The 22,569-nt window shown below is 51.6% G+C and overlaps 1 protein-coding gene across 10 annotated transcripts in view; it reads left to right on the top strand.

The window, feature by feature from the left end:
- The window catches only part of LOC140426702 (roquin-1-like), a 311,609-nt gene that overhangs the window by 208,050 nt on the left and 80,990 nt on the right, over positions 1 to 22,569 (top strand). For all 10 annotated transcript variants that reach the window (XM_072511781.1, XM_072511789.1, XM_072511788.1 and 7 more), the window contains 3 exons: positions 1,419 to 1,551; positions 5,259 to 5,377; positions 15,876 to 15,988. In XM_072511781.1, the coding sequence (XP_072367882.1) occupies positions 1,419 to 1,551; positions 5,259 to 5,377; positions 15,876 to 15,988 (365 nt within the window). The remainder of the gene's footprint in view (positions 1 to 1,418; positions 1,552 to 5,258; positions 5,378 to 15,875; positions 15,989 to 22,569) is intronic.

Below are 22,569 nucleotides of genomic sequence, written 5' to 3'. Positions count from 1 at the left end.
GGGGGCCTCCGTGCCCATCAGCGCCCCGATCATTGTGCCCGCATATGCCGCGGCGTCGGCCCCCTCCACTCCTGGAGACCCAGGATCCTCAGATTATTTCTCCTCGACCTGTTCTCCAGGTCTTCGGGTCTTCCCGCCCACGTCTTGTGTAGCGCCTCGTGCCGCTCCACTCTCACCGACAGGCCCAAGAGCTCGTCCTTATTCTCACTCACTTTTTCCTGGATCTTCACCTCATGGGCTTTCTGGATTGCCCCAAGTCCTTCGATTATTGCCAACATAGGCGCCACCATCTCCTTACGCAGCTCCTCGAAGCAGCGCTTGATGAATTCCTGCATCTCCTCTTTGTCCCCGGCCGCTGCCATTTTGCTTATTTTCCCTCTCTTCTCCCGCTGCTCCAATGCCACTTTTTTGGCTGTTTCGCTGCGGGTCCGGTCCATACAAGGTAGATGGGGACCTCTCTCCTCTCTTCCCCACGGGTTGGCTGTAAAAAAAAGTTCCGTTGGGGCTCTTCTAGCGAGACCGAAAGTCCGTGTTCACGGGAGCTGCCGAATCGTGCGGCTTAGCTCCGCATAGCCGCAACCGGAAGTCTGCATAGGACTTTCAACGGGAGATTAAATGAGTTGATGAGAGTCGGTTACAGAGTGTACATGGAATGTGGAATGAGATTAAATGAGTGGGGAGAGTCTATGATAGTGTAGAGTGTAAATAGGGTGTGGAATAAGGTTAAATGAGTGGGGAGAGTCTATGATAGGGTAGAGCGGACATGGGGGGTGTGGAAGGAACCTGTAATGTGCATGTCGGTTTTTCTTGTCACTTGTGGATCTGTGAAATGGAGTCCCTGCACTTCATGCTGTATTGATTGTGAAATGTAATGCGTCTGAACAGGGATAGAAATCCATGTGGAGTTGCACTAAATCAGAATTCAATCACAAACATTAAATTAACTTTCTACTCGGTACGTTTGTGATTCGCCCTGTTTGTCTCTCCTAAGCTGTTCCTTGTAGATGGTGCATGATGATGGAGAGCTGGACACATACTTTTGAAACATACAGGCCTAGTAGACAACAGTCTGTTTCTGTAATCGATTTGCTCTATTATTATTCCCTGTGCCTTACAGGGGTCGGATTCTCCGGTTCCCCCAGCCGGGTGTTTCTCGTTGGCGTGCCGTTCACTGGCAGCGGGTTTCCCTACTCCAGCCACTTGTCAATGTGATTTCCCATTGAAGCCAACCCATGTGCGGGGGGGTGCTGCCGGCGGGAAAAGTGAATCGCAACGGCCAGAGAATTCCGGCCCAGATTTCTCTGGGATTCTTTGGAATTTTTCTCACTCGTATGTCGTGTGATATTAACTAAGTAATGTGGAGTTCTTTTCCGAAGGTCAGTTGTAATTGTTGTTCCTCTTGTGCTGCTTCCTCTTAGTTGCAGACACCGGCCTCCTTTGCACAGAGTGTTCAGGAACTAACGATTGCCCTGCAACGAACTGGAGACCCTGCCAATTTGAACCGGCTTCGGCCACACCTGGAATTACTGGCGAACATCGACCCCAGTCCAGGTATGGGAAAAAACTGTTAATTCAAAATGTCTCAAACTGGCTGCCTCAATCACATTGGAGAATCAAACTTACCCAGTATCAGCAACTTGCATTTAGATAGAGCCTTTAACATAATAAAATACCTTGAGGTGCTTCACAAGAATATGAACAAACATTGACACCAAGTCACATAAGGAGATTACTTGGGCAAGTGGGATCACAAATGTGAGAGTTTTTTTTCCCTTTGTTCATTCATGGGATGTGGGCCAGCATTTGTTGTCCGTACTTAATTGTCCTTGAACTGAGTAGCCTGCTGGGCCATTTTAGAGGGCAGTCAACCACATTGTGTGGGTCTGAAGCCACATGTAAGCCAGATTGCCTCCCTTAATCCTTCCTTACAACAAATGTGGTGGGATTTGAACCCACTCCCCCAAGAATTAACCTGAGTCACTGGATTACGAGTCCAGCAACATTACCACGAGAGCACCATCTCTCCAATCCCCATCCACCCATCCGGGTGTTTAAGTTTTAAGGATTGTATTAAAGGAGGCAACGCAGAGACATGTTTGTGTGAGTTTGCGGGGGGGGGATTCCAAAGCTTGGGATCCAGGAGGCAGCAATGGTAAAACAATTAAAATTGTGGATGTCTGAGATGAGGATTAGTGGAGCACAGGGCTGAGTATTTAATGGCTGGATGAGATTACAAAGACTTGGAGGGTTGAGTCCATTGAAATCAAAGTTGATCATTTAAAAACTGAGGCATTACCATTTGTTCCAGGAGGCATTGTGGGGCAGTGCACACAGGAGTGATGGCTGAAAGGGATTTGGCCCAAGTTAGGATATGGACAGCTGAGATGTCAACGGGTTTACTGGCTGCCCTTGGACAGGTCACAGCTCTTTGGCAGTTGAAGTTACCCAGTGTTGGACCTCTTTACAAATCTCAGCAATGGCACGTGCTAGAGGATTTTACAATTAATTCTCTATTTCTTGTGCAGGGAAGTCACAATGAGATCACTTTATAAAGTGACTAAGCAATTCACTCACTCGTGACCTCCTTGGTAACTGAGTTCCCACGAGCCACAGATAACAACCACAGTTGTGTTACGACTTCCCTCAGAGCCACTGGCTGCTTTCAAAAAACTCTATATTGAAACCTGCTTGACGTTGTCCGTCCAATTCTTCTCAAACACTCTTTAACCAATGCTTTAGTCACATGGCCGAAATGTCTCCTTTGGCCCATGTGCCAGATTGTGTTTGACAATGGATTCTCTGAAGCGCCTTTGGATATTTTACTATGATCAGAGGATGCGGCATGATGGCACAGTGGTTAACATTGCTGCCTCACAGCACCAGTGACCCGGGTTCAATTCCAGCCTTGGGTGACTGCCTGTGTGGAGTTTGCACTTTCTCCCTGTATTTGCGTGTGTTTCCTCCAGTGTTCCAGTTTCCTCCCACAGTAAAAAGATGTGCAGGTTTGGTGCATTGACCATGCTAAATTGACCCGCACTGTCAAAAAATATGCAAGTTAGGTGAGGTTACGGGGATAGGACGGGAGGGTGGGCCGAGGTAAGGTACTCTTTCAGAAGGTCAGTGCACACTTGATGTGCCAAATGGCCTCCTCCTGCACTGTAGGGATTTATGAGAGCAAATCACTTCCAATTGTTATTATCATTGTTGTCCAGTCACTGTGAGGATTCTCCCTGCGCTCCCTCTCCAGTCAGTGTGAGGATTCTCCCTGAGCTCCGTCCCCAGTCAGTGTGAGGATTCTTCCTGAGCTCCGTCCCCAGTCAGTGTGAGGCTTCTCCCTGAGCTCCGTCCCCAGTCAGTGTGAGGATTCTTCCTGAGCTCCGTCTCCAGTCAGTGTGAGGTTTCTCCCTGAACTGAGCTCCGTCCCCAGTCAGTGTGAGGATTCTTCCTGAGCTCCGTCTCCAGTCAGTGTGAGGATTCTCCCTGAACTGAGCTCCGTCCCCAGTCAGTGTGAGGATTCTTCCTGAGCTCCGTCTCCAGTCAGTGTGAGGATTCTTCCTGAGCTCCGTCTCCAGTCAGTGTGAGGTTTCTCCCTGAGCTCCGTCCCCAGTCAGTGTGAAGATTCTTCCTGAGCTCCGTCTCCAGTCAGTGTGTGGATTCTCCCTGAGCTCCGTCTCCAGTCAGTGAGAGGCTTCTCCCTGAGCTCCGCCCCCAGTCAGTGTGAAGATTCCTCCTGACTCAGTCTCCAGAGTGAGGCTTCTCCCTGAGCTCCGTCCCCAGTCAGTGTGAGGATTCTTCCTGAGCTCCGTCTCCAGTCAGTGTGAGGATTCTTCCTGAGCTCCGTCCCCAGTCAGTGTGAGGATTCTTCCTGAGCTCCGTCTCCAGTCAGTGTGCGGATTCCCCTTGAGCTCCGACTCCAGTCAGTGTGAGGATTCATCCTGAGCTCCGTCCCCAGTCAGTGTGAGGATTCTTCCTGAGCTCCGTCTCCAGTCAGTGTGCGGATTCCCCTTGAGCTCCGTCCCCAGTCAGTGGGAGGATTCTCCCTGAGCTCCGTCTCCAGTCAGTGAGAGGATTCTCCCTGAGCTCCGTCCCCAGTCAGTGGGAGGATTCTCCCTGAGCTCCGTCTCCAGTCAGTGAGAGGATTCTCCCTGAGCTCCGTCCCCAGTCAGTGGGAGGATTCTCCCTGAGCTCCGTCCCCAGTCAGTGTGAGGATTCTCACTGAGCTCCGTCTGCAGTCAGTGTGAAGATTCTTCCTGACTCAGTCTCCAGAGTGAGGCTTCTCCCTGACTCCGTCTCCAGTCAGTGTGAGGATTCTCCCTGAGCTCCGTCTTCAGTCAGTGTGAGGTTTCACCCTGAGCTCCGTCTCCAGTCAGTGTGAGGATTCTTCCTGAGCTCCGTCTCCAGTCAGTGTGAGGCTTCTCCCTGAGCTCCGTCTCCAGTCAGTGTGAGGTTTTACCCTGAGCTCCGTCTCCAGTCAGTGTGAGGTTTCACCCTGAGCTCCGTCTCCAGTCAGTGTGAGGATTCTCCCTGAGCTCCGTGTCCTGTCAGTGTGAGGTTTCACCCTGAGCTCCGTCTCCAGTCAGTGTGAGGTTTCACCCTGAGCTCCGTCTCCAGTCAGTGTGAGGTTTCACCCTGAGCTCCGTCTCCAGTCAGTGTGAGGTTTCACCCTGAGCTCCGTCTCCAGTCAGTGTGAGGATTCTCCCTGAGCTCCGTCTCCAGTCAGTGAGAGGATTCTCCCTGAGCTCCGTCTCCAGTCAGTGTGAGGTTTCACCCTGAGCTCCGTCTCCAGTCAGTGTGAGGATTCTCCCTGAGCTCCGTCTCCAGTCAGTGTGAGGTTTCACCCTGAGCTCCGTCTCCAGTCAGTGTGAGGTTTCACCCTGAGCTCCGTCTCCAGTCAGTGTGAGGATTCTCCCTGAGCTCCGTCTCCAGTCAGTGTGAGGTTTCACCCTGAGCTCCGTCTCCAGTCAGTGTGAGGTTTCACCCTGAGCTCCGTCCCCAGTCAGTGTGAGGTTTCACCCTGAGCTCCGTCTCCAGTCAGTGTGAGGATTCTCCCTGAGCTCCGTCTCCAGTCAGTGTGAGGTTTCACCCTGAGCTCCGTCTCCTGTCAGTGTGAGGCTTCTCCCTGAGCTCCGTCCCCAGTCAGTGAGAGGATTCTCCCTGAGCTCCGTCTCCAGTCAGTGTGTGTGGTTAGATTGATGGCTGTGCATTGTTGTGGATTGCTCTCTCTGTTTATATCTGGCTCAATTTGTGTTTTTCTGCAGATGCACCTCCTCCAACGTGGGAACAGCTGGAGTGTGGCTTGGTGGCAGTCAAGACTGTCGTACATGGCTTGGTGGATTTTATACAGAACCACAGCAAGAAAGGCACTGACCAGCAGCAGGTAAGGAAGCTGTAACCAACACTGTCTCATTGGCTGAGTGCGTACTGCCTTGGATTTTATTGATCTTGATTTCTATTTGAGCAATACCTTAATGATATTGTGGGCTGCTTAGTCGACGATTGGGGCTGGTTTAGCACAGTGGGCCAAACAGCTGGCTTGTAATGCAGAACAATGCCAGCAGCGCAGGTTCAATTCCCATACTGGCCTCCCCGAACAGGCGCCGGAATGTGCGAATAGGGGCTTTTCACAGTAACTTCATTGAAGCCTACTTGTGACAATAACCAATTATTATTATTATTACAAGGAATCTTTCTGAACTCTGGTTTCCATGTTAAGCAGAACTTTACAAGGGGCGGGATTTACCGACCAGCCTGTTTTTCAGTGGCGGAGGTGACCGTCAGTGGGATCTACCAATCTCACCACAGTCGGGATTTCCCGTTGACAGCACCCTTTACCGCCAGGAAACCCGTGCGCCGGCGTGGGACCAGAATTTCCTGCTGGCAAGAACAGGCGGTAAATCCTGCCCAAGAAGTCAAAAAGCAGAACGCTGCAGATGCTTGTCATCTGACAAAAGGGTCTCGACCTGAAACATTAACTCTATTTCCCTCTCAACAGATGCTGTCAGACCTGCATATATTTCCAGCATTTTCATTATCAAACTCTGCAAGATCCCATTTTCTGGACTGAAACCATCCTGCCCCTGTACCTGTGTTTATCATGGCTTTGTGGTAGCACTCTCGCCTCCAAGTCAGAATATTTACCCTTAAGCCTACAACACAAAAAACGATTTAGTCATTATCACTTTGCTGTTTGTCGAACTGCGCACAAATACGCTTCTGCTCTCCCAACTGACAGCAGTAACACAGACCGCAAGGTCTGTCTGTTCTCACACGCACTATACTTGACTCGTTTGTAACTTACTCAGTACCTGCTCACAGTGACACAGCAGAGATGAGGAAGTGGAAGCTGTGTTTCGCTGCTCCCTGATGGAACTCTGCACTGCACTTTTTCACAATGTCATCAAGCAGTTGGTTCTACCATTTCAGAATTGAAGAAAATCCTACAAAAGAAAGAGGAGCAGGAGTAAATCATAAATTGCCCCCTCAAGCCTGCCATGATAAAGGCTGACCCTTGTTCTGAATTCCATATTCTCACCCACTTCTCCCAAATCCTTTGATTCTCTGAACGGCCAACGTTCTGCCTATCTCAGCCTTGAGTATCCACAACCTCTGGGCTAGAGAATTTGAAATATTCACAGCCCTTTGAGAGCAGAAATTTATTTTCACCTCCATTCTAAACCTCTTATCCGGAGTTTATTATCCCAACTTTTATTTTCCCCTGCCAGGGGAAACTACCCTGTTAATACATGTCATAACCTTGTACGTTTCAGCGAGATCGCTTCTTATACTTTCTGGAGTTTAGCAGAATGAATTCAATTTACTTAGCCTCTCACAAGACAAACGCCTCAACCCAGGAACCAATCTAGTGAACCTTTGTTGCACTGCCTGCAAAGCAAACTCTATCCTTCCTTCGACAGTGACACCAAAACCACGCAGTATTCAGGTGTGGTCCTACTAAAACCCAGTACAATTGTCGCAATCCAAATGTGCACTGATTGTTTTTCAGTCATGGTACTCACATATATAAAGAAAAGCCTTTCATTCATAGAACTCCTTTCACATCCTCAGGATGCTCCAAAGTGCTTCAAAACCATTAAAGTACTTCATGAAGTGTAGTTATTCATGTAATGTGGGAAATCACCAGTCAAGTTCACCACAATTAGATCGCTCCAATAGCAGTGTAATAGGTATTGTTGGTGGTGCTGGTTGAGGGGTATGGTTGGCAGTGTTGGTTGAGGGATATGGTTGGCAGTGTTGGTTGAGGGGTATGGTTGGCGGTGTTGGTTGAGGGGTATGTTTGGCAGTGTAGGTTGAGGAGTATGGTTGGCAGTGTTGGTTGAGGGGTATGGTTGGCAGTGTTGGTTGAGGGGTATGGTTGGCGGTGTTGGTTGAGGGGTATGGTTGGCAGTGTTGGTTGAGGGGCATGGTTGGCAGTGTTGGTTGAGGGGTATGGTTGGCAGTGTTGGTTGAGGGGTACGGTTGGCGGTGTTGGTTGAGGGGTATGGTTGGCAGTGTTGGTTGAGGGGTATGGTTGGTTGAGGGGTATGGTTGGTGGCGCTGGTTGAGGGGTATGGTTGGCGGTGTTGGTTGAGGAGTATGATTGGCGGTGTTGGTTGAGGGGTATGGTTGGCGGTGTTGGTTGAGGAGTATGGTTGGCGGTGTTGGTTGAGGGGTATGGTTGGCGGTGTTGGTTGAGGGGTATGGTTGGCGGTGTTGGTTGAGGGGTATGGTTGGCGGTGTTGGTTGAGGGGTATGGTTGGCGGTGTTGGTTGAGGGGTATGGTTGGCAGTGTTGGTTGAGGGGTATGGTTGGCAGTGTTGGTTGAGGGGTATGGTTGGTTGAGGGGTATGGTTGGTGGCGCTGGTTGAGGGGTATGGTTGGCGGTGTTGGTTGTGGGGTATGGTTGGCGGTGTTGGTTGTGGGGTATGGTTGGCAGTGTTGATTGAGGGTTATGGTTGACTGTTGGTTGTGGGGTATGGTTGGCAGTGTTGATTGAGGGTTATGGTTGACAGTTGGTTGAGGGGTATGGTTGGCGGTGTTGGTTGAGGGGTATGGTTGGCGGTGTTGGTTGAGGGGTATGGTTGGCAGTGTTGGTTGAGGGGTATGGTTGGTGGTGTTGGTTGAGGGTAAGGTTGGCGATGTTGGTTGAGGGGCATGGTTGGCGGTTTTGGATGAGGGTTATGGTTGGCAGTGTTGGTTGAGGGGTATGGTTGGTGGTGTTGGCTGAGAGGTATGATTGGCGGTGTTGGTTGAGGGCTATGGTTGGCGGTGTCGGTTGAAGAGTATGGTTGTGGCACTGGTTGAGAAGTATGATTGGCGGTGTTGGTTGAGGGGTTTTGTTGGCAGTGTTGGTTGAGGGGTATAGTTGGCGGTGTTGGTTGACGGGTATGGTTGGCGGTGTTGGTTGAGGGGTATTGTTGGCAGTGTTGGTTGAGGGGTATGGTTGGCGGTGTTGGTTGAGGGGTATGGTTGGTGGCACTGGTTGAGGGGTATGGTTGGTGGCGTTGGTTGAGGGGTATGGTTGGCGGCGTTGGTTGAGGGGTATGGTTGGCAGTGTTGGTTGAGGGGTATGATTGGCGGTGTTGGTTGAGGGGTATGGTTGGTGGCACTGGTTGAGGGGTATGATTGGCGGTGTTGGTTGAGGGGTATGGTTGGCGGTGTTGGTTGAGGGGTATGGTTTACGGTGTTGGTTGAGGGGTATGGTTGGTGGCACTGGGTGAGGGGTATGGTTGGCGGCACTGGTTGAGGGGCATGGTTGGCAGTGTTGGTTGAGGGGTATGATTGGCGGTGTTGGTTGAGGGGTATGGTTGGTGGCACTGGTTGAGGGGTGTGGTTGGCGGCACTGGTTGAGGGGTATGGTTGGCGGCACTGGTTGAGGGGTATGGTTGGCGGTGTTGGTTGAGGGGTCTGGTTGGCGGTGTTGGTTGAGGGGTATGGTTGGTGGTGTTGGTTGAGGGGTATGGTTGTTGGCACTGGTTGAGGGGTATGGTTGGCGGTGTTGGTTGAGGGGTATGATTGGCGGTGTTAGTTGAGGGGTATGGTTGGCGGTGTTTGTTGAGGGGTATGGTTGGTGTTGGTTGAGGGGTATGGTTGGTGTTGGTTGAGGGATATGGTTGGCGGTGTTGGTTGAGGGATATGGTTGGTGGTGTTGGTTGTGGGGTATGGTTGGCGGTGTTGGTTGAGGGGTATGGTTGGCGGTGTTGGTTGAGGGGTATGGTTGGCGGTGTTGGTTGAGGGGTATGGTTGGCGGTGTTGGTTGAGGAGTATGATTGGCGGTGTTGGTTGAGGGGTATGGTTGGCGGTGTTGGTTGAGGGGTATGGTTGGCGGTGTTGGTTGAGGGGTATGGTTGGCAGTGTTCGTTGAGGGGTATGGTTGACTTGGTTGAGGGGTTTGGTTGACTTGGTTGAGGGGTATGGTTGACTTGGTTGAGGGGTATGGTTGACTTGGTTGAGGGGTATGGTTGGCGGTGTTGGTTGAGGGATATGGTTGGCGGTGTTGGTTGAGGAGTATGATTGGCGGTGTTGGTTGAGGGGTATGGTTGGCAGTGTTGGTTGAGGGGTATGGTTGATTTGGTTGAGGGGTATGGTTGATTTGGTTGAGGGGTATGGTTGGCCGTGTTGGTTGAGGGGTAAGGTTGGCCGTGTTGGTTGAGGGGTATGGTTGTCGGTGTTGGTTGAGGAGTATGGTTGTGGCACTGATTGAGAAGTATGGTTGGCGGTGTTGATTGAGGGGTTTGGTTGGCAGTGTTGGTTGAGGGGTATGGTTGGCGGTGTTGGTTGAGGGGTATGGTTGGCAGTGTTGGTTGAGGGGTATGGTTCGCGGTGTTGGTTGAGGGGTATGGTTGGCGGTTTTGGATGAGGGTTATGGTTGGCAGTGTTGGTTGAGGGGTATGGTTGGTGGTGTCGGTTGAGGAGTATGGTTGTGGCACTGGTTGAGAAGTATGATTGGCGGTGTTGGTTGAGGGGTTTTGTTGGCAGTGTTGGTTGAGGGGTATAGGTTGGCGGTGTTGGTTGACGGGTATGGTTGGCGGTGTTGGTTGAGGGGTATTGTTGGCAGTGTTGGTTGAGGGGTATGGTTGGCAGTGTTGGTTGAGGGGTATGGTTGGCGGCGTTGGTTGAGGGGTATGGTTGGCAGTGTTCGTTGAGGGGTATGGTTGACTTGGTTGAGGGGTATGGTTGACTTGGTTGAGGGGTATGGTTGGCGGTGTTGGTTGAGGGATATGGTTGGCGGTGTTGGTTGAGGAGTATGATTGGCGGTGTTGGTTGAGGGGTATGGTTGGCAGTGTTGGTTGAGGGGTATGGTTGATTTGGTTGAGGGGTATGGTTGATTTGGTTGAGGGGTATGGTTGATTTGGTTGAGGGGTATGGTTGATTTGGTTGAGGGGTATGGTTGATTTGATTGAGGGGTATGGTTGGCCGTGTTGGTTGAATGGTATGGTTGTCGGTGTTGGTTGAGGGGTATGGTTGGTGGTGTTGGTTGAGGGTAAGGTTGGCGATGTTGGTTGAGGGGTATGGTTGGCGGTTTTGGATGAGGGTTATGGTTGGCAGTGTTGGTTGAGGGGTATGGTTGGTGGTGTTGGCTGAGAGGTATGATTGGCGGTGTTGGTTGAGGGCTATGGTTGGCGGTGTCGGTTGAGGAGTATGGTTGTGGCACTGGTTGAGAAGTATGATTGGCGGTGTTGGTTGAGGGGTTTTGTTGGCAGTGTTGGTTGAGGGGTATAGTTGGCGGTGTTGGTTGACGGGTATGGTTGGCGGTGTTGGTTGACGGGTATGGTTGGCGGTGTTGGTTGAGGGGTATTGTTGGCAGTGTTGGTTGAGGGGTATGGTTGGCGGTGTTGGTTGAGGGGTATGGTTGGTGGCACTGGTTGAGGGGTATGGTTGGCAGTGTTGGTTGAGGGGTATGATTGGCGGTGTTGGTTGAGGGGTATGGTTGGTGGCACTGGTTGAGGGGTATGGTTGGCGGTGTTGGTTGAGGGGTATGGTTGGCGGTGTTGGTTGAGGGGTATGGTTTACGGTGTTGGTTGAGGGGTATGGTTGGTGGCACTGGGTGAGGGGTATGGTTGGCGGCACTGGTTGAGGGGTATGGTTGGCGGTGTTGGTTGAGGGGTATGGTTGGCAGTGTTGGTTGAGCGGTATGATTGGCGGTGTTGGTTGAGGGGTATGGTTGGTGGCACTGGTTGAGGGGTATGGTTGGCGGCACTGGTTGAGGGGTATGGTTGGCGGCACTGGTTGAGGGGTATGGTTGGCGGCACTGGTTGAGGGGTATGGTTGGCGGTGTTGGTTGAGGGGTATGGTTGGCGGTGTTGGTTGAGGGGTATGGTTGGTGGTGTTGGTTGAGGGGTATGGTTGGTGGCGCTGGTTGAGGGGTATGGTTGGCGGTGTTGGTTGAGGGGTATGATTGGCGGTGTTGGTTGAGGGGTATGGTTGGCGGTGTTCGTTGAGGGGTATGGTTGGTGTTGGTTGAGGGGTATGGTTGGTGTTGGTTGAGGGATATGGTTGGCGGTGTTGGTTGAGGGATATGGTTGGTGGTGTTGGTTGTGGGGTATGGTTGGCGGTGTTGGTTGAGGGGTATGGTTGGCGGTGTTGGTTGAGGGGTATGGTTGGCGGTGTTGGTTGAGGGGTATGGTTGGCGGTGTTGGTTGAGGGGTATGGTTGGCAGTGTTGGTTGAGGGGTATGGTTGGCAGTGTTAGTTGAGGGGTATGGTTGGCAGTGTTGGTTGAGGAATATGGTTTATGGCGCTGGCTGAGCGGTATGATTGGCGGTGTTGGTTGAGGGCTATGGTTGGCGGTGTTGGTTGAGGGGTATGGTTGGCAATGTTGGTTGAGGGGTATGGTTGGCAATGTTGGTTGAGGGGTATGGTTGGCAATGTTGGTTGAGGGGTATGGTTGGCAATGTTGGTAGAGGGGTATGGTTGGCAATGTTGGTTGAGGGGTATGGTTGGCAATATTGGTTGAGGAGTATGGTTGGCGTTGTTGATTGAGGGTTATGGTTGGCGGTGTTGGTTGAGGGGTATGGTTGGTTGAGGGGTATGGTTGGCGGTGTTGGTTGAGGGGTTTTGTTGGCAGTGTTGGTTGAGGGGTATAGTTGCCGGTGTTGGTTGACGGGTATGGTTGGCGGTGTTGGTTGATGGGTATGGTTGGCGGTGTTGGTTGAGGGGTATGGTTGGTGGCACTGGTTGAGGGGTATGGTTGGTGGCGTTGGTTGAGGGGTATGGTTGGCGGCGTTGGTTGAGGGGTATGATTGGCGGTGTTGCTTGAGGGGTATGGTTGGTGGCACTGGTTGAGGGGTATGGTTGGCGGTGTGGTTGAGGGGTATGGTTGGCGGTGTTGGTTGAGGGGTATGGTTTACGGTGTTAGTTGAGGGGTATGGTTGGTGGCACTGGGTGAGGGGTATAGTTGGCGGCACTGGTTGAGGTGTATGGTTGGCGGTGTTGGTTGAGGGGTATGGTTGGCAATGTTGGTTGAGGGGTATGGTTGGCAATGTTGGTTGAGGGGTATGGTTGGCGGTGTTGATTGAGGGTTATGGTTGGCGGTGTTGGTTGATGGGTATGGTTGGCGGTGTTGGTTGAGGGGTATGGTTGGTGGCACTGGTTGAGGGGTATGGTTGGTGGCGTTGGTTGAGGGGTATGGTTGGCGGCGTTGGTTGAGGGGTATGATTGGCGGTGTTGCTTGAGGGGTATGGTTGGTGGCACTGGTTGAGGGGTATGGTTGGCGGTGTGGTTGAGGGGTATGGTTGGCGGTGTTGGTTGAGGGGTATGGTTTACGGTGTTAGTTGAGGGGTATGGTTGGTGGCACTGGGTGAGGGGTATAGTTGGCGGCACTGGTTGAGGTGTATGGTTGGCGGTGTTGGTTGAGGGGTATGGTTGGCAATGTTGGTTGAGGGGTATGGTTGGCAATGTTGGTTGAGGGGTATGGTTGGCGGTGTTGATTGAGGGTTATGGTTGGCGGTGTTGGTTGAGGGGTATGGTTGGTTGAGGGGTATGGTTGGCGGTGTTGATTGAGTGGTATTGTTGGCGGTGTTGGTTGAGGTGTATGGCTGGCGGTGTTGGTTGAGGGGTATCGTTGGCGGTGTTGGTTGAGGGGTATGGTTGGCGGTGTTGGTTGAGGGGTATGGTTGGCGGTGTTGATTGAGGGGTATGGTTGGCAGTGTTGGTTGAGGGGTATGGTTGGCAGTGTTGATTGAGGGGTATAGTTGGCAGTGTTGGTTGAGGGCAGTGGTTGGTGATATTGGTTAAGGGGTATGGTTGGTGCAGTTGGTTGAGGGCTATGGTTGGCGGTGTTGATTGAAGGCTAAAGGGGGAAAATCCCTTGCTTTTCTTTGATTAGAGCCATGGGATATTTATACCCACTTATGAGGGTGGGCTCCAGCTCCGCTCAACGTCTCAGCTAAAATACAGCATCCAGAACAGGACAGCACTCTCCCAACGGCGCAGCACTCCCCCCCCCAACGGCGAGGCACTCCCCCCAACGGCGGAGCTCTCCCCACCCCCTCCCAACCAAACGGCGCAGCTACCCCCCACCCCCCCCCAACGGCGCGGCGCTCCCCCCCACCCCCACCCCCCCCCCCCCCAACGGCACGGCGCTCCCCCCAACGGCGCGGCGCTCCCCCCCCACCCCCCCAACGGCGCGGCGCCCCCCCCCCCCCCCCCCCCCCCCCCCCCCAACGGCGCGGCACTCTTTCACCCCCCTCCCCTAACGGCGCGGCACTCTTTCACCCCCCTCCCCTAACGGCGCGGCACTCTTTCGCCGCTCCCCCCAACGCCGCCCCGCTCCCCCCAACGCCACCCCGCTCCCCCCCCCCCCCAACGCCGCCCCGCTCACCCCCCCCCCAACGCCGCCCCGCTCCCCCCCCCCCCCCCCCCCCCAACAGCGCGGTGCTCACCCCAACGGTGCGGCACCCTCCTTCTCCCTCCACCCCCCCACCCCCAACAGCGCGGCACTCACCCCCAACAGCGCGGCACTCACCCCCAACAGTGCGGTGCTCACCCCAACGGTGCGGCACCCTTCTTCCCCCCCACCCCCAACAGCGCGGCACTCACCCCCAACAGCGCGGTGCTCACCCCAACGGTGCGGCACCCTTCTCCCCCCCCCCCCACCCCCAACGGCACGGCACCCTTCTTCCCCCCCACCCCCACCCCCAACGGCGCGGCGCTCACCCCAACGGCGCTGCACCCTTCTCGCCCCCCACCCCCAACGGTGCGGCACCCTTCTTCTCCTCCCCCCCCCCCCCCCACCCCCCCACCCCCCACCCCCAACAGCGCGGCACTCACCCCCAACAGTGCGGTGCTCACCCCAACGGTGCGGCACCCTTCTTCTCCTCCCCCCCCCCCCACCCCCCACCCCCAACAGCGCGGCACTCACCCCCAACAGTGCGGTGCTCACCCCAACGGTGCGGCACCCTTCTTCCCCCCCCCCCCCCCCCCCCCCCAACAGCACGGCACTCACCCCCAACAGCGCGGTGCTCACCCCAACGGTGCGGCACCCTTCTCTCTTCCCCCCACCCCCAACGGCGCGGCGCTCACCCCAACGGCACGGCACCCTTCTTCCCCCCCCCCCCACCCCCACCCCCAACGGCGCGGCACTCACCCCAACGACGCTGCACCCTTCTCGCCCCCCACCCCCAACGGCGCGGCGCTCACCCCAACGGCGCGGCACTCTTTTCCCCCCCCCAACAGTTCAGCACTCCTCCAAATGCACTAGGGTGACAACCTACATTATGTGCCGAGGTCCTGATCCTGCCACTAGCGTTGACTGCCTCAAGAAATAAACTGGAGGATGGGACAGGCAGAAATGGCAATGTTAAACCAGCATGTTAAACCGGGGTGACACTGTTGCCTCACAGGGACCCAGGTTCAATTCCAGCCGTTGCACATTAGCGTTTGCGCGTTTGGCCCGTGTCTGTATAGGTTTGCTCCGGTTTCCTCCCAGTCCAAAGATGTGAGGGCTAGGTGAATTGGCCACGCTAAATTGCCCCTTAGTGTCCAAAGATGTGCAGGTTCGGTGGGATTCACCTGAGGAAGGAGCTGTGCTCCGAAAGCTAGTGATTTGAAACAAACCTGTTGGACTTTAACGCTGGTGTTGTAAGATTCTCACTGTGCTCACCCCAGTCCAACGCCGGCATCTCCACGTCATACATATTTACGGTGATTGGCAAAACAATCAATGAATAGTTCGGATTATTTAGCAGGCATTTCCTGAAGATAGCAATTCAATCGTAGCCTTCAAAAGGAAATTGAAAAAATACTTGGGAGGAGAAAGAAATTCAGGTGTATGAGGGCAGAGCAAGGGTGTGGGACTGTCTCTGGATTGTCCTTTGAAAGAGCCCTCACAGACTCGATGATCTGAATGGCCTCCTTTTGTGCCGTGCTATTCCATGACTCTTGAGTGGGTCTTGAACCAATTCTGAGGTGAAAGTGTTACAAATGAGCCACGTTGGCATTCATTTCCAGAGCCATTAGCCACCCATCCCATCAGAGTGGCACATTCTTTACACACGAGCCTAGAATTGTGAGCTTTGGCCTGCTACTTGACTGTGAAGAGTGTGACAGCTGAACCTGATCCTGTTCTCAGCCAAGAGACGGTTTCCGGCAGGATTGGTATGATCAGGGTCCCCTTAGCTGTTTTAGTTTGTCTCGAACCCCTCCACAACCCAATTCAGATCAATCATAATTCCAGAAATGACCAGGAACCTTACTGATGGTGTGTGACTCAGTACCACATCCAACAGTGTATTGGACCAAGTAACTGAGGGGCGTGCTACGGGTGTGCAACTTTCAACACCTGGTTCTCCGAGCAAAACTGTAAATGAGCCAGGTTAGTGTCACCTGCACGTGCGGTACCTCTGTATCAAACCCTCTCTCATTTCTTTTTTAATGCAGTCAGCACAGAGCAGCAAGTACAAGACAAGCATGTGCCGGGACTTGAGACAACGGGGGGGGTGTCCTCGCGGAGCCAGCTGCACCTTCGCCCATTCCCAGGACGAACTCGAAAAGTAAGTGACATCTCTGTTCCTGCCTTTCACCTGCCATGGTAATGGGGTCGGGGTGTTCATTGCGAGGGAAATGTTTTCTCTCAAAGGGTCGTCAACCTGTGGAATTCTCTCCCCAGAGGCTGGGGGGGGCGGGGAGTCATTAAATTTATTCAAGGCAGAGTTAGGCAGAGTTTTGATCGATAAGGGAGTCGAGAGTTATGGGTGGAAGACAGAAAAATGGAATTGAGACTACAGACATGATCTCCTTGAATGACGAAGCAGGTTTGAAAGCCTAAGTCCTCTGCTCCGAGTGCAGCATTGCCACTTTCACCATGGATGTTTAACTCTGCCCCACGTATAACCCAATGTTACAACATCCTAAACTCCAGGGGTGCCTGCCCCTTTGAGAGCTAGTTGTGTTATCCTTTTAATGGAAATATGCAGAAATCAACACTCCAAACACCCTCTCACCCCCACCGCCATTTCACTTCCCTACTAGTATCTGTGATATCACTCCCTGATTTCATTCCCACAACTGTTTGTCATCCTCCAAATCCCCAGTGCAGACAGTTACATCACTGCCCCATCTCATTTCCCAATCAGAGTCCAGGTACATCAATCAATAAAATATCATGAACAGGGTTAGCACTGCTGCCTCACAGCGCCAGGGACTAGGGTTCGGTTTTGGGTGACTGTCTGTGTGCAGTTTGCACGTTCTCCCTGTGTCTGTGTGGGTTTCCTCCGGGTGCTCTGGTTTCCTCCCACAGTCCAAAGATATGCAAGTTAGTGGATTGGCCATGTTAAATTGCCCCTTTGTGTCCAAAAGTTTAGGTGGGGTTACGGTGGAGTTGTGGGCTTAAGTAGGGTGCCTTTTCCAAGGGCCAATGCAGATGTGATGGGCCGAATGGCCTCCTTCTGCACTGTAAATTCTGTGATCTATGAAGTCTGCACTGACAAAAAAAACTATTCTAATCTCAGTAATCCTACTTCCCAGCACTTGGCCCATCACCGTGTGTATCCAAGTGCTTTTTTGATTGTGAGGTTTCCTGCCTCAACTATCCTCCCAGGCAGTGCATTTCCGATTCCTACCACCTTCTGGGTGAAAAGGTTTTTCCGCAAATCCCCTCTTAAACCTCCTGCCTTTCACCTTAAAATTCTGCACCAACAGCTAATTCCTATCCATCCTGTCCATGCCCCTCATACTGTTATACACCTCAATCAGGTCCCATCTCAGCCTTCTCTGTGCCAAATAAAAGAAGCCGAGCTTATCCAGCCACTCTTCATAGTTCAAATGCTCCATCCCAGGCAACATCCTGGTGAATCTCCTCTGCACCCTCTCTTGTACAATCATATCTTTCCTATAGTGCGATGACCAGAGCTGAGCACAGTACTCAAGCTGTGGTCTAACCCAAAGTCCCATTGATCCCTGGTTGGTTCATTGATTGATGGTGGGTGTAGAGAGAGAGATTGATTGGTTGAGGGTGGGTGTAGAGAGGGCGAGATTGATTGGTTGAGGGTAGGTGCAGCAAGATTGATTGGTTGAGGGTGAGTGTCAAGAGATTGGTTGGCTGAGGGTAGGGCGGAGGACAAGGCAATGCAATTCGCCAAGGGTTTGCTTTTCAGTTGTGTACCATCTGCAAGGTGCACTGCAGCAACTCACCAAGGCTCCAATATCACCTTCCAAACCTGAAGCCTCTACCAACTATAAGGACAAGGCAGAAGATACCTGGGAACATCGCCACCTGCAAGTTTCCCTGGAGACGACCTTGATGAACGATCTCTGGAAGGGGAGGCATTGTCAGTGGATTAGTAATACAGAGATCCAGGATAATGCTCTGGGGACATGGGTTCGAATCCCACCAGGGCAGATGTTAGAATTTGAATTCAATAAAAATCTGAAATTAAAAGTCTAATGACGACCATGAAACCATTGTCGATTGTTGTAAAAACCCATCATGTTCACTAATGTCCTTTCAGGAAGGAAAGCTGCTATCCTTACTTGGTCTGACCTACATGTGACTCCAGACCCACGGCAATGTGGTTGACTCTTAAGTGCCCTCAGGGATGGGCAATAAATGCTGGCCCGGCCAGCGACGCCCACATCCTATGAACTAATAAAGAAAGAAAAAACCTAAACATGGGACTCAGTTTAATGCTTCATCCAGAAGCCCTGCAATGCGCCCTCAGAAATGCACTGAAGAGTCGGCCTAGATTATATCTCATTCAGTCAGGCTAAACCTGGACAGGTGTCCTTCAAGTCAACAGCTCCCATCCAGAGATCCGTCTGATCAGATGGGTCATAACCCAGGACCCTTTCCTACCAAACACCTACTCAAGTGCTCCAACACCTTCATTTTGTGATGATTAGATCGAGATAAAGGGAATCAGATGTTTTTTACGCCAACAAATAAAAATGTCCCTCCCAGCTTCAGTCAAACGCTTCAGTCAACTGATCTCCCAAGATTGGTTTCAAACCAAGCAAAGTAGCAAGCAGGTAACCTGCCAGATTCAGTCAACCAGTACCTTAGTGCAGATTTTTGTGTCTCTGGCAAGGTCATCAGTTATTGTCCATCCCTAATTATTCTTTTCTTCTGTAAAAATCATTTTATTAAGGCATTTATATGATTTTATAACAAACAATACAAATGTATACATAGTTCAGTGCGTACCACATCCCTCCATCTCCCATTGTTCTCGCCTACTCTAAACACAAAATAACCTAACCCCCTAACTCCTCCCCGATTATTGAATCTGCTGGCCGTTAGTTTTCTCCGAGGAAGTCGATAAACGACTGCCACCTCCGGACGAACCTTAACATTGATCTTCTCTGGGCGAACTTAATTTTCTCAAGTCTGAGAAACCCAGCCATGTCACGAACCCAAACCCCTGATTTTGGGGGTTTTGAATCCCTCCACGCTAGCAATATCCATCTCCGGGCTACCAAGGAAGCAAAGGCCAACATTTTTTCCAAGATTTTGGCCCAGCAACAGTGAAGGAACAACAATACATTCCCAAGTCAGGATGGTGTGTGGTTTGGAGGGAAACTTGCAAATGGTGGTGTTCCCAGCTATCTGTTGCCCTTGTCCTTCTAGTTGGTAGAAGCTGCACGTTTGGAAGGTAATATTGGAGCCTTGGTGAGTTGCTGCAGTGCATCTTGTAGATGGTACACACTGCTGCTACTGTGCGTCGGTGGTGGAGGGAGTGAATGTTTAAGGTAGTGGATGGGATGGTCAATTAAGTAGGGCTGCCTTGCCCTGGATGTCGAGCTTCTTGAGTGTTGTTGGAGCTGCACTCATCCAAGCAAGTGGGGAGTATTCCATTACACTCCTGACGTGTGGCTTTGGGCCGTCAGGGACAATGTTTCTTCTAAGGTGATGGATGTGCAGCAACATAGGCCACTGGCAAGCTGTCCTTTTCAGGGTAGTACACATGCAGGACCATGCAAAAGAATTTAATGGCAGCGTGCATTGAAATGAACAGGCAGTGCACAATATGAAAAGATTGAAGGGAATATTGATGGGGAGGTGCGCCACTCACTGTGGAATAGCCAGCTTCTCATGGGTATATTTGTAGCTGATACAGTTAGGGTTCTGGTCAATGTCGACCCTGCAAAATGATAATTGTGGGGATTCAACAATGATAATGCTGCTGTATGTCAAAAGGAGGTCTTTGCTGCTTCGCACTTGTGTGGGCCGCATGTTAGATGCCACAGTTTAACCCTGAATATTGCCCAGGTCTTGCTGCATCTGGGCACGAACCACTTAATTGTCTGAGAGGTTGCATATGGTAATTGTTACAGTGCCGGACCAGACCCCCAATTTATATTAGACCCCAACAAACTTTCAATTTGTAAACTGTGAGAAAAGGATACTTCGCTCCAGAAGTGATTCCACTGACAACTAGGGATCTCTTATATTAAAACAATCTTTATTAACAACACAGGATTAACCTCATTCACACCCAAGGGAAAACAGCTTTTCAATTAGCAGTTAAACAGTTCTTAAAGAAATAAAGAAAGGTCTTTGACTATACTTTCCCATCCACTACTAAAATTTCACTTAGTGGCTTACAAATTTATTCACAAAGTCTTTGGAGAAGCTTTCAGAAGTCAGGGTGAGAAATTCTTTTCCTTAGAACCCATGGCAGAATCTTCAAAATAAACAATAAACCACAGACACAGGGCACAGCTGGAAACAAAACTAAAAACAGACCCAGCCCCTCCCATGAGTGGAATCACAGCCTGCCTAGCTGTTAACTCCTGAATCACACTTTTAATATGATGTGGAGACGCCGGCATTGGACTGGGGTGAGCACAGTAAGAAGTTTTACAACACCAGGTTAAAGTCCAACAGGTTTGTTTCGATGTCACTAGCTTTCGGAGCGCTGCTCCTTCCTCAGGTGAATGAAGAGGTATGTTCCAGAAACATATATATAGACAGATTCAAAGATGCCAGACAATGCTTGGAATGCAAGCATTAGCAGGTGATTAAATCTTTACAGATCCAGAGATGGGGTAACCCCAGGTTAAAGAGGTGTGAATTGTGTCAAGCCAGGACAGTTGGTAGGATTTCGCAGGCCAGATGGTGGGGGATGAATGTAATGCGACATGAATCCCAGGTCCCGGTTGAGGCCGCACTCATGTGTGCGGAACTTGGCTATAAGCTTCTGCTTGGCGATGCTGCGTTGTCGTGCGTCCTGAAGGCCGCCTTGGAGAACGCTTACCCGGAGATCAGAGGCTGAATGCCCTTGACTGCTGAAGTGTTCCCCAACTGGAAGGGAACATTCCTGCCTGGTGATTGTCGCACAATGTCCGTTCATTCGTTGTCGCAGCGTCTGCATGGTCTCGCCAATATGCCACGCTTCGGGACATCCTTTCCTGCAGCGTATGAGGTAGACAACTTTGGCCGAGTCGCACGAGTATGTACCGCGTACCTGGTGGGTGGTGTTCTCACGTGTAATGGTGGTATCCATGTCGATGATCTGGCACGTCTTGCAGAGATTGCCATGGCAGGGTTGTGTGGTGTCGTGGTCATTGTTCTGAAGGCTGGGTGCAAACTTGCTGCAAACAATGGTTTGTTTGAGGTTGCGCGGTTGTTTGAAGGCAAGTAGTGGGGGTGTGGGGTGACCTTGGCAAGATGTTCATCTGCATCGATGACGTGTTGAAGGCTGTGAAGAAGATGTCGTAGTTTCTCCGCTCCGGGAAAGTACTGGACGACGAAGGGTATTCTGTCGGTTGTGTCCCATGTTTGTCTTCTGAGGAGGTTGGTGTGACAACTGCCAATCTTGGTGAAGGTGAAGACGTTGTGATCCAGAATGAAGCGGATGAGTTGCAGAATTGCATCTGGAGATTGGCAGTTGTCGCACCGACCTCCTCAGAAGGCAAACATGGGACACAACCGACAGAATACCCTTCGTCGTCCAGTACTTTCCCGGAATGGAGAAACTACGACATCTTCTTCACAGCCTTCAACACGTCATCGATGAAGATGAACATCTTGCCAAGGTCATCCCCACACCCCCACTACTTGCCTTCAAACAACCGCGCAACCTCAAACAAACCATTGTTTGCAGCAAACTACCCAGCCTTCAGAACAATGACCACGACGCCACACAACCCTGCTATGGCAATCTCTGCAAGACGTGCCAGATCATCGACATGGATACCACCATTACACGTGAGAACACCACCCACCAGGTACGCGGTACATACTCGTGCGACTCGGCCAAAGTTGTCTACCTCATACGCTGCAGGAAAGGATGTCCCGAAGCGTGGTACATTGGCAAGACCATGCAGCCGCTGCGACACGAATGAACGGACATCGTGCGACAATCACCAGGCAGGAATGTTCCCTTCCAGTCGGGGAACACTTCAGCAGTCAAGGGCATTCAGCCTCTGATCTCCGGGTAAGCGTTCTCCAAGGCGGCCTTCAGGACGCGCGACAACGCAGAATCGCCTAGCAGAAGCTTATAGCCAAGTTCCGCACACATGAGTGCGGCCTCAACCGGGACCCGGGATTCATGTCGCATTACATTCATCCCCCACCAACTGGCCTGCGAAATCCTACCAACTGTCCTGGCTTGACACAATTCACACCTCTTTAACCTGGGGTTACCCCATCTCTGGATCTGTAAAGATTTAATCACCTGCTAATGCTCGCATTCCAAGCATTGTCTGGCATCTTTGAATCTGTCTATATATATATATGTTTCTGGAACATACCTCTTTATTCACCTGAGGAAGGCGCAGCGCTCCGAAAGCTAGTGACATCGAAACAAACCTGTTGGACTTTAACCTGGTGTTGTAAAACTTCTTACTACACTTTTAACAGACACTTTTAATCTGGATACCTTAACCCAAGTCTTTTAATAACATGACTGCAACGGATGCAAGGCTGTATGTACAAATTTCCCACATTCATCACATGGTGAACACTGCAATCATCAGTGAACATCCCCACTCTCAAACCCGGCGATGGTGGGAAGGTCATTGATGAAGCAGCTGAAAGTGGTTGGGCCTGGGATACTATAAGGAACCCCTGCAGTGTTGTCTGACAGCACCTGTAGAGAGAGAAGAGAGCTAACACGTATTCAAAACATTAGCT

The sequence above is a fragment of the Scyliorhinus torazame genome, chromosome 7 (assembly GCF_047496885.1).
Source record: "Scyliorhinus torazame isolate Kashiwa2021f chromosome 7, sScyTor2.1, whole genome shotgun sequence".
NCBI classification, from domain to species: domain Eukaryota; kingdom Metazoa; phylum Chordata; class Chondrichthyes; order Carcharhiniformes; family Scyliorhinidae; genus Scyliorhinus; species Scyliorhinus torazame.
This window is presented reverse-complemented; position numbering and strand designations above follow the sequence as displayed.